At 39.7% G+C, this 12674-nt stretch overlaps 1 protein-coding gene across 3 annotated transcripts in view; it reads left to right on the top strand.

Annotated features, from left to right (window-relative positions):
• The window catches only part of LOC119010167 (zinc finger protein 385B-like), a 73774-nt gene that overhangs the window by 51016 nt on the left and 10084 nt on the right, over positions 1 to 12674 (top strand). For all 3 annotated transcript variants that reach the window (XM_037082097.1, XM_037082095.1, XM_037082096.1), the window contains exons 3-4: positions 9314 to 9468; positions 12168 to 12275. In XM_037082097.1, coding sequence (XP_036937992.1) covers positions 9314 to 9468; positions 12168 to 12275 — 263 coding nt within the window. The remainder of the gene's footprint in view (positions 1 to 9313; positions 9469 to 12167; positions 12276 to 12674) is intronic.

Genomic DNA, 12674 nt, shown 5'->3' with positions numbered 1-12674 from the left:
ACACACACACACACACACTCAAACTACACATTCTGTCAGCAAAATGCATTCACGTTTTGGTTTTTGCTGAAATGCTGACTTGAATGAAAATATTGTTCCTTCCAAATCTGACGACGTGCCTCGAAAATCAAGCAGGAAATGCAAACCTGCTGAAATATGTGGCTGCCAGGAGACATGACATTGCCCAAAATGTTCAAGCGCTTTCTGTTATGACTCATGCAATACACTGTCAGGGTGTGTGCATGATTGGGTCAGCTCACACAGACTTCCCCCTTGTAGTTAAGATGGGTGTTTTTAACCAATATGCAACGTGATTTATTTAGAGGATCAACGTTATTCCCGCTTGGATTTTGTGGAGTGAACACAGGTGTCACTTGTCTTTTTGTCATAAAGGAAATGTTACAAAGATCACTGAACACCAGCCACCGAGGTACATTATGTTGCTGAGGATATGATAGTACCCGGTTACTTTGTCATTAATCTTTAAGTATGAAGCAGCAAAACCAGGAAATGTTGGATTTTCTCCTACAATATTATATCTACGGAAGCCCTTTATGGTCATTGATCAAACATATTATTTCTTGCATTTTCCTGTGAAGTGTTACATTTTATTTTGTCAATCACGATTTCTTTATGTCATTTTCATGGAATAAGAAATGTTGTTTTCTAGAGATAACGAGATAATTTTCTAGAGATCTCTTAAAATATTTCATGGTTTGACTTGGCTGATGCAAAAAGGCCTCTTAGTTCTTTACACTTCTGTTCTTTAATTTTGTTTTAAGAAAGGCTGAAAAACATACAAAATTCTCCAGACTTTTTATATGCTAAACGGGCCTGCTGTGCCTAAGCTATGATTGGACCGTCGCTGTTCCAGGGGGAGGGGTTTAGTGACCGGTCAGCTGACAGACAGCAGCATCTCCAGAGTGTCAAGTTTGACACTCTTTAGCCCTGAACACACTCTTCCTGCCCTCTCCAATACATGTGCTGATGGCTGTTCATCTCCTTTTAATGCATCCCTGATAAACATCTTTAGAGATGCACCGGTGAGCAGAGATCCCGTGACTCTCATCTCTGAAGCCGCTAATGGAAGATCCTTCAAACTCTCTCCACCAGGCACACAGCCGGAGAGGAGCATCGAGACAGAAAGCTGCTAATTACTAAGTTCATGGGGCGGATAAAGCTGCGGCAGACTTTAAATATCAATAAGTATGTGCCGCACATCTGCTGACTGCCTTTCAGCGAGTCTGATTGGACTCAGGCTTATCTCAATTCAAGCAGATGGTGGCAGTTAATTTTAAGAGTGCTTGATACAGACGTGCAGAGCGCTATGGAAGGGCAGCGGGTCGGTAAAAGACACAAAACCCGACAAACGCTGCTCTATCTGTGCCGCGCTGATAATGAATACATGCTCATTTCCCCGCAGATCGGTGTTATCGCTTAGTGTTCGTTTATCTTTTATAGCCATGATGCAAAACATATCAGAATACAAAATGTTAATGGCCGAGCACATCACGTGTATTGATTTAGGTTTTTGTGTTTACCTGTTTTTGAAGGACAAAGTCTTCAGCAAAGTATAGAAATAGAAGAATTCAAATGATGCATCAGACCATTACTTTCTTAGTGTACCAGACAGGGCAGTTAATAAACAGAATTTGGTGCCAGTTTTTATACCAGACTAAGTTTGAACTATTGTAACATTGTAAATAAAAAGTTCCAGGGGATGTGTGTAACATTCAATGCTGATCTGCTCTGAAAATGATTATTTAATTCTCCTGTGTGGACATTACTGTAAGAGCTGCTGCAGCTCGTGTCCACAGTGATCATGGTATCCTGCGATTTTTCTTTGACCAGAGGACACTCATCCTGCGTTTCACCTTGAACAAATTCAATAGAAGTGTACGGACCCCGGGGTGAAAATGGGCCCATAGCGCTCCAGTTGAAAGTAGGACAGATTACCACGGGGAGCGTGATCTGGGCTGGATGCTTCCCCGCAGGTAGAAATTCTCATGAAGCCGCCGGCTCTGCCAGCTGCGGCTGTGTGAGTTTAAATAGACAGTGACAGCCAGCGGGAGAATTTGCCTGTTGGCCGCCAGTCGTGGCCTAAATGTACTTTGTCACAATAAAGATGATTTATTTAAAGACCACACAGTGCAAGGCGGGGGCAGCGTTTTAAGCCATCATGGAAATTAGGCCTTCACTCTCCGCCGTTTTGTTTCCAGTGGAGGGAGCTAACCGGAGCTGTCAATGGCAGTTTTAATGGATGCTAATTCATCCTCCAGAGCTCATCATAAATGCCTCGTTCTCTGCCTGTTGTGTAAGCAATGAATGGCATCATCATTACTGCAAAAGCGCAGTGCACTAACCACTTCTGTTTTATGACTCAGAAAGCTGTGTGCCTCATGCTATTATGAAGTGGAAAACATACCATTCAATTTTCATTATTTGACGATGTGTTTTGCAGGCTTAACAGCAAGTCGCTGTCAGAAGAGGCAGCCACATTTTAGTATTTCAGCTCCACATTCCCCGCTGCTTAATCCTGCCTATTCCATTACACTGTTGGTTGCGACCGTTTCTGCAAATAGAAAGATTATTGCTCGTTAAAGATAGAGTGAGTGGGGCTTTCTGATATGCACCTATAGAACACACTGTGCAGTAGAGGTGAATATTAATAGAAAAGCAGACATAGATGGCGTATGTTAAAGAGTTCTGTTGATTTAAAATGATGTCTGATGCTGCAAATGTAATGACACTACAGCAGTTGAAACAAAATATTCAAAGTGCCCAGAACACTCATTACTTCCTAAATAGTGTGTTTTATGAACATAAATATTAACCAGGAAGAATTTTAATATATCTTGTACTTTGAAGTTTTACTTCTGTGCGAACACAGATGGTTACTGTGACACCATTGGCCCAGATTTAGATTCATGATGTGTGGATGCCCTTGTGTCAACACCGGATATTATATATTCACATCAGCAGATTTGTGGCCTCTAAAGTTATATTTAAGCCATCTGTTGACAGTAGAGACTATATTTTTGCGAACAAGAAAGATTACAAAAATGTGAGATCAGAATATAAATGGTAAATGGTAAAAATGTTGCATAATGTTGCTTTAAGTTAAGTTGCAAATCCATTTATGTATCCAAAAATTGCTTAATCACAAAGCTTGAGCCAGTGCTTGTTGTCCTTAGCTCATGAAAAGTGGCTGTTTTGGTGATACAAAGTAAGCAAGGATCCTCAACATCACGTGGTTGTGCACATTTGCTTCATTTAGTGAAAAGATGATAAATAAGCTGACTCTTGAGGCTTGAGGGAATAAAACTAAATTTGAGTCTAATTTGTTCCTAAACCTGTGAGGACCAGAGCAAGTTCCTCTGGAGCAAAATAATCTGCATGTTGCTCCAGTTTTCCATCTGCACTGTCTCTTGCTATAGATTACACTTACACCACAGTGTCTCTGGTCTCCGTCACTCCGACTGAATTTGCTCTTGTGCTTAAATTGCTCTCCAGAGATGCATAATTCATTAAACATGCTTTAGTGGTAATAGTAGCAAAATGTGTTAAATGCCTTTCACGTTAAAATTCAGTGAGATGAAGAAAAATTATTCAATTGTTAATGTCACAAAGCATTAACACCAAACAGAGAGGCTCATCAGGGGATGTTAGTGGGTGTCAGAAAGGAGAGCGTGCCTCCACAGCGCCATGTTGGTTCAAACTGAAGACGGAGAATCTGGCTCCGACAGATGATCCCGGCAAATGCATTCACCATGAAAGGAGCCGAGGCAGCCTTTCCTCTGATGCTTTCGCTCTGATTCGCCGCGATGAAAGCCTCTCATCCCCCCTCTTTTTTCCACCCTTCATGAAAAGATGCCATTTCCTTCCCTCTGTGATTGCTGTGATGTTGAGTCACCCAGAGACTAATCCTGGAAATAATAGAGATTAAGCTTTTCCCCCAGTTTTTTCAAGGTGCTATAATTTCTGCAGCTCATAATCTTTTATCCCTTCTCAATACGGCAAGGTTGGCTGCTATGACCTACACTTCCAGCCTCCATGAAGAAGCTATCTTCCTGCTTAGAAAAGGGAAGTGAATACAGATTAGTGAGCAGGAACTGGCCCATTTTTGAAAAGGTGAAATAACTTTTATAGCAGCATGAGTGAAGAGGAAAATCAAAATTGACGTGAGCACAGCTGTCCGCTCAGTTTACTGTTTGCTAACCTCATGCAAGGAGCAGAAGCATGATGACTAAAACAGTGTTTTACTGCTCTAACCTGCATATGTTAGCATGTCTGGCTAACTAGCCGGTGAAAATGTGCATTACTTTGAGGAATATATGTTTAACTAACTATACATTAGTTTGTGGGGTTACAAATTAACAGGTATTGTTCATGACTAGCTGTATATTATTTGCTTTCCCCGATGCTAACAAAGGGTAACATGAACTGTTCTGTTGTGCTCTTTATTGGAACACAACACAAACACAACACTTAGTCCTCATCCCAAAAAACATTTACTGTTTGTGTTGAAATTTAAGATTCTGCTTGAAAAATAAGCCCATCCTCTATCCAAGTTCTGTAGAAATCCGTGAAGTGGTTTTCGCGTAATCTTGCTGACAAACCAACGAAACAACTTTCACAGTTTCCTCGTGCAGCTACAAATCCACAACACTTAACGACACTAGTTTCTCTGTTCTCTGTCTCTAGCACAAACACCCAAAAATGTATTTTCGTCATTATCATGGCTCGGAGTGTTTCTCAGAGACACCTGGTGGAACTTCAAGACACTGAATTATTCAGTTAACTCCAAACTAAATTCATATTAATGCTCCATTGTTGGAACCAACAATCCCTAAAAATATAGAAAGTTATCCAGCGCTAAAATCAAAACAGAACATATATATGTATTTCTGTTTTAGAGAATCCAATAGTTGGATATTGGAAAATAAAACCTGTTATTGGCGCAGAGGCTTAGCTAACTGTGTGGTAGTTTTGCTGTCCCCCCTCTTGTGTGTGAGGTTACTTTATATCTTTAATGATTAACCAAATCCATCTCAGACATTTTATTTTAAGTTCTCTGTACTGTAATTGAGTTCATGAATTCGAGTTCATGAAGCTCTAAAGTGATGAGTGACTATTTATAAAAAACTAATCAAGGCCTGCTGGTTAACACGTTCCCAGCACAATCTGATGAAACTAATGTAACCACGGCTTTAGTCCATCTTTAAGCTTTTGTGACACTTTCTGGACTGAAGCGAGATGGGCGACTTGAAAGGAAGGGTCCCGACACCAGCGCCTCCCTCTCGTTGTCTGATCTGTTACCACCGCTCACAGATGACGGCGGTTTCTGGTTTGTTCAGCGCAAAATGCTGTTAATTAAACGTCTCGCGCTGCTGTGTTTTCTGAATATATGCATGGGAGATTAATGAGATCAATTTCAGATTTGTGTAGGAGAGGGAATCAATGTCCCCAAAAGTCATACTGACAGGCAGATTAAACACATCGGCCTAGCGGAGAGAGAGAAAACACACAGTCTCTCCTCCGCCTGCCTGTGGTTGTCTCTCTTTCACTTTCTCTCATTTCTCGCTATTCTGTCGCTTGCTCTCGATTCAGTGTAACGCAATTCAATACACTTTATTGGCAACGACGGTAGATGAACAGTCCTGGTGGAGCGTTTAAATGAAATTGGAATTCATCAAAAAACAAAATCAGATTAGTAAACACATGTCTCGTCTGCATGTTTTTGTGTATGTGTGTTTTCCAGGGAGATCTTGTGGTGCACATTACACATGCAGGATGAAGTAAACAGTCATATTCAACTTTAATCCCTCCTCACATTTTAAATTCTAATTCAAACTGCGCATGGTATGCTGGAGTGCCTTTAAATCACTTAATACATAAAAAAACAGTGTTAAAACAAGACAAGAAGTAATGTAATGTATATTTAATGGCACAATAAGCACTGGCTGTCCCCCATTGTTTTTCAGTTTTCCAGTGATGTTTTCCTAATAGGCTGTCTTGTTTTTACTCTGTTGTCTTTTCTTGTTAGGTGGCTGGTTTGTCCCTTCTGTGTAGCTGTAGTTTTGGTCACATCTGTCTCTTCTCGGTATGGAAGAGATGTAACAGCCAGTGTTGATCCATAGCGAATCAGATGGAAATTCACTTTTTCTATGTGTTTGCTATTCGGCGTTCCAGGCAGGGGGCATTGGTTTGTTCAGTTGTGTGTCTCTGTGGTTCGAGGTTAATCCCTCACTGGTGTGCCAGAGTAATTTGGTTGGTCAGTCTGTCGATGAGCTGAGGGGGATGAAGGCCTCTAGTAGGCCTTTTTTCTTTTTGTTTTTTGTGGTTTGATTCCCAGTACGTAAAATTTCAATTTGACGGATCGATGACTTTAGGCCAGCAGCGTGGCTCTAGAGATGGCAGCATGGTCTATGTGGCTTTCAAACTACTGGATTTTGACAGCAAATAACTACTGCTTTATTGTTTCTCTTCTCATTTAATCCTTGTTTTAATGTTTTGTTGTCTTATGATAATGTTTTATTTGTTTTAGTTGCTTTATTTATCTTTTATCTTTTACATTTTAACATTTTATACTTGAGAATGAATCTGCAATTGTGAAAATTCTGCCCTCGCACTTATAAGTCTAATTCTCAGGTCATCAAATAAAGACATGAATTCCTGCAGCACTCTTTTTGACATATTTCACTTAAAACTCTGTAGATAAGAACTTGCTTAACACTGCTTACAATGTAACAAGTGAACATGGTAAACATTATACTAAGCTTGCTAGCATTGTCATTATGAGCGTATTAGGATGCATTTAGCTAAAAGGACAGGCTCACAGAGCGGCAAGCAAGGCTGTACACTTGTTTGATATTCCCAACTGTATTTTCATAGTTCACTTCCATATAAGGAGCCTGTTTTGATTACTTTGAAACAGATTTATAACAAATGCTGGCAGGCCTTGTCATTTCACTGCCAGAAAACAGTACCCCGAGGCATTTTGTAGCTGCAGGCGCTGATAAAACAACATCACATGGCACGCTGTGATGTGTTACATCAAATGCTACTGCTGCTCTGTTAGTTGTTGTTTAAAGTAAACACCGGGTCACCTGTGCAGAACGACTCCACCTCTTTAATCTCTTTTGACTTCTTTTTTATGTGACTCCTAAAATCATATGCCTGTACAGTAAGAAGTATTCCCCCTGCAGTGCTGTTCACAAAACATCTTTTAAGCGTGTTTTGAATCTGCAAGGCTTGTTTTTTTATTTTATTTTTTTCCTTTCCTCTGCTCTGCCTCTACTCAGGCTTTAAGAAGCATTTTGAATATGGGTTTAGTTAAGTGAAAACATGCTAATGCTTAAAGTCTTTCCAAGCTGCATCATCCCCAAAGATAAAACCTGAAATCCAGAGGTGAAGGAAAATTGCTCTCCTGTTGCTGTGATTTACAGTTCCATTAAAATATCGTCGTTAGAGGAGTCTATTTACTCTCTGCAGTATTTAGAGAAAATGCCCAGGTGCTCATGAGCAATACACTAAGAGATAATCTTTGCTTTGATGCTGTTATAAAAAACCTCTTCATTTCAGACATTATCGTAACCCAGAAGGAGATTTACACGCACATTGTTGGTTCCTTAAGTATCTTTCCTAAATCCAAAGTTAGTGAGTCATCTCTCTTCGTCCTCCAGTCGTCATCTGGTATTAATACTTTTAGCTCCGTCAGTCAATTTCATCGCGTTTTACTTTGCAGAAGATTCCTCCTACCAGCCAACGCTCCTTTCAGCCATCTCGTCAAACCCCTTTTGACATTTTCCATCTCGCTAAGGCCAAACCTCCCCTCCACCCTCAATAACCGCAAATTTAAATCCATACCAAGGCCAGCCAAGTCTTTTAAACAGAGGAAAAACATATTGCATTGTATAAGAAAGAAAGAGTAGGCTACTTGCAATGTGTCTGGTTTTCCATTGCACATTTTGTTCTTTCTATTCACCTCAAAACAAAGAAGTAGAAGTTGTCAAACCATAGTGAGAATAAGTTGGTGTAGCACAACTTACTAGAATACAAGTTGTGGGAAAGTAGAAAATTTAAATAACTTTAGCCCAGAGAATGGCACTGAAAACTCTCTTACTAAGAGAGATATAATGAAGGAATGTAGATGCAGTTGAATAGCTATGATTACATGCAGACCATAACTAGCTGTCAAAACAAGGTCTTGTTTTATGAAAATTAATGGAAATGTTTGGATCTTGAGGGTTCAAGTGCTTAAGATGCTGACCAGGACCTGCGGTGTCCCAGGACCTTCTGTTTCCCGACATTTCTTTACTGTCACAATCAGAAAATAAAGATGCATATATACACACTGGATGTAAATCCTCAGCAACTGCTTCAATATTAATGTAAAATTGCCATTCCTGTTGCTAAATATGTAATGGCTGTCTAAAGGAACTACTGCTATGAAAGACAAACATCACTTGTTGTACATTTGATTTGAACATTAAATTAAATTGATTAAATGATACATTTGACTTGTATTCTGTCATTTACATGTGACCTTTCAATGTAACAAACATCAGGACTTTCTCAGCATACCAGCATTACAAACATCTTGTAACCACCGTGCTTATGTAAGAGAACTGTGCATTTTAATGTGCGCTAATGTTTACTTTGGGTCTAGACAAAGGTCAGTGCTGTGATGCTCTTTAAAGCGTGAGCAGTCTGAAAGCATTTGGGTCAACCAAAATTAAGCTTGATTAGATGAGAGATCATTTGGAATGGCACGGAATGATGGTGAAATTGCTGTAGGGGTTCATCAGCACAAACACTGGAGGTAAAATATGCAAGAAGACAGAAAATTGGTGAGAAGTGAAATGCTAACAAATATATATGTTTGTGCTATCGGTCACATTATGCCTTAAATACTCCCTACAATTCATTCGTCTTTATGTTGACTGACCATTTGCAGGATTTGAGGAACATTACCACTCTGTGTTGAAAGGCCAGAGTCATTCGTCAAGATAAACTATGGACTTGTAAAGCAGGAAAAGGCCGAACAAAGCCTCTCATCATTTATCCCCTGCTATTACTGAAGTCATTAAGGCTTTACAGAGTGAATCATTAACTGTGGGATTGGGTCTTGATGTCAGACTCCGTCTTCATCCCTGTGTGTGTATAAGGATGTGCAGCTTTGTTGGCCTCAGCTGAAAAAGGATCTCTAATAATCTACAAGTGTGTCAAATATGTAAATCCTCACAGGACTTAAAGGAAACAGTTGTAGCAATGAGATGTGTTTACTCAAATGTGATCATCCCTGCTGTAGGTGCCCTCTCCCAGAGCCAGGTCCACCCACTCCTGGGCTCCCTGCCTCTGCCGGGTCGACCCCTCCAGCCGCAGACTCATGCCCAGCTGGAGCACTTCCTGCCGCTCAGGGTCAACAGCTCCTCGCCACTCAGCCTCTTCCCCAATTTCAACACGGTATGATGTCACATTTTTGTTTTGCAGCCCCAATCACAATGATAAAATCTCTTCTCCTAAAACGGGGAAAGATTGTCAAGTGTTTTGGTAACATCAGACTTGGTTAAAAACTGGTTTAACCTCTTCGGTGCATCTCATACTCACTTTGGGTTTGTCCAGATCCCAAGGATACCAAACAAACAGCAGGTTGTCACAGTAAATGTTTTTCTCCCCTTATTTCCTGTCACTGCTTTGCTGGTGGAATTTCTAATAAAAATATATAAATATATGTCTAAGATTTGTATAAAAAAAAAATAAATTAAGATCTGAGATCCTGTATTAAGTTAAGTTGGACTTGATTAAGTGGGTCAGTTGCTGCCGTCAGGTCCACTTGGGGTCAGGCATCATTTCTAACATCACGTGAGATTTGTGATGGCTTTGAACAAATTTTGAGTCCAATTAAGGCTTCATTAGAACAGACCATCATTCTGGCCAGTTACTTACGGTAAGTCCACTTATTTGGTTGATGGGGTTGATTCACGGCCCATAGCTTGTCAAGGTTGACTAGATAACTAGGCTAACATTAGTCTGTGTGAGTATGCTCTGTGTTCAAAACTTGCCCAATACAAATCAAAGCCCAGACAGCCTCAAATGACATGTTAAGAAGAAGTGTAGTCAAAAAGGAAACTGCGACAAAACTAAAGCTCAGATTATAAAAAGTGATAACAATCAGCATTTACCTGGAGTTACCCTAAAAGCTGATGCAGCTACATATTTGTTCCTCATGTATTTATTATCATTTGGCCCTCACAATCCTTTAAATCCTTGATCTGTTATAGGAGCAGATATCATCCACAACTTGGATAGTGTCAACTTGGCAGCAGAATTGCATATATTTTAGAAAGACAAAGAGAAGCTAAACTATTGCATTGCAAGCATTTTGAATCACAAAATGGAAAAGTAATTGCTTGTGTTATCTGCAACACAAGCTGCTGTCAACCTGAACTATGGCTCCAACTCAGTTATTGAAATGATTAATAGATAATATTTTTGTCTATATAATGATAAAGAATTGTGCGCAATGTTAATCACTATTTCCCAGGGCGCAAAGTGAAATTCCTCAAATAAGTAATATAATTATCTTAATATAACTTGACTCCAATAAGTGGTAAAAAAAATATTGCTGAGACATAAACCCAAATATAAAGCTTCTCAAACATGTTTTGTCTGGATCTGAAGCAGCAGACCTTAGTGGTCTACAAGTAGCTTTAAACCTTAATGAGTCAGAGGAACACGCAAAATGTCATCCAGCATGTGGGAGGCTGGGAGAAGATTCCTGCCTGACACTCGACGCTAAAAATATGACTGTATCCAACACAGCTGCCCTGTAGGGAGTACAAAAAAACAGAAGAGGGCTTATTTAAAATGTGTGAAGTCAGAATTGTAATGTGTTCATATTTTATTCTAAAACAAAACTAACAGCTTACAATCATTATTAACACTTCACTATCACACGAACAAGCACTGACAACTTGTAAATGACTGATGATGGCTGGTGGTAGTAGAGTGCTCATTCAGGGACTACTTATCAATGAGAAGATAAGAACAATTAAAGTCTATTTGAGTGCAGTATAAACACAACGTTACAACAAATTGAACTGCACTGTTTTTTATTCAAAAGACTGTTATGGCTGAACACCAGGTGCAGTGAGTTAGCAGTTATCGGAAGCGATTTACCTTCAGTATGAATCAGTTTAGGACTGACAGGATCTACGATAAGTGTTTAACTGATTAAAGTTTTGATTACTCAGCGCCACTCAGCATTCCTTGAATAAAAGTAAATGATTGACAGGAAATAACTAAGTAGTATCAATTTCCTGCTACTTTACACTTCTACCCCACTACATTTCTGTGGAAAATATTGTACTTTTTACTCATATACATTTATCTGAACATTTATTTACTATACATTTATCTTTAGTGCTCAATATTCACATCAGTTTTCTCATATTGTCCAGTGCTGCAGCTCTGTATCTTCCTCACTCTGTCTGAAACAATCTGTTTTAGCTCCTGTTTCTTGATGGCCCCTCCATAATACCCAGTCTCCTATGATTGGTCAGCTCACACATGCCTGAGCCAGCACTGCTACCAACAGCAGAGCAGCTGTGCTAAATCAATTCTTATGTGCCAAACTAGTCGCTAGGCATAAATAATGCAAATATGGGACACTGTGACATTGTGTGATGTCACAAAGTCAGAGAATTAAAGGCGGGACTAATGACGAGAAAAAACAAAAACATATAGGTCTCCTTTAATTACATTTGAGGCCAACTTGTACATTAACTTAGGTAAAATGTTGAAGGAATTTTTCCACCACTGGCAGTCACAATCATTTTCTAACAGCTGAAAATGCTCTGCATACATTGTGACACATGTTTATGAGATGGTGGATATCATGAGTAATGACATTTTTATGTACAAGTCCTTCATTGGCTCCATTGGCTTTATTAGTCTGAGAGATGACAGCATATGAGGACTGAACTCAAACTGTCTTACAGTATTTTCTCTCACGGTTTAAGTCATCGTCGTGTAACTGCTTCACTGAAATAGCTTGTTTGCATCCTCTGAGCATTATACTCTAAGGTTGCAGAGAGAAAACATGAAACTGGACTAACACGTTTGTTAATGTGGTGTGTGTTTGGCCATGTTTCTTGTCGTAGATGGACCCAGTGCAGAAGGCAGTGATCAACCACACCTTTGGTGTAGCTCCACCCAAGAAGAAGCCCATCATCTCCTGTAACATCTGTCACTTGCGATTCAACTCCACTGTAAGTCAAATTATTATTCAGTCATTTTCCCCAGAATCCCAGTTTCTTTCCTCGAGGTAAACTTGATAGAACAACAGCTCAAAGGAAGGCTGCAGGGAGAAAAAAAAAAACAAACTTTGACCACTAAGTGCTTATCTGTTTCCTGCAGAATGTACTCATTAGTCAAATCACATCACCCGGTTTGCATTTTATGACAGGAGCTTTAAATCAACATTATCTCACTTTCCTCAGTCAGTCTCCTCTGACCCTCTTGATGTTTGCATTTCTAAACGTACCGTACTTTATAACTCAAACAACACTTTGTTGTCTCATGAACTGTCATCTAAAGCTCATCTGCTGATTATTTTGAGTCAAGCGCCCAAATATTTGCATCACATTTCACACAAGCTATTCCTCTTA

This window comes from Acanthopagrus latus, chromosome 20, assembly GCF_904848185.1.
Source record: "Acanthopagrus latus isolate v.2019 chromosome 20, fAcaLat1.1, whole genome shotgun sequence".
Lineage (NCBI taxonomy): Eukaryota > Metazoa > Chordata > Actinopteri > Spariformes > Sparidae > Acanthopagrus > Acanthopagrus latus.
Note: the sequence above shows the minus strand (reverse complement) of the source record. Positions and strands in the feature narration are given on the sequence as shown.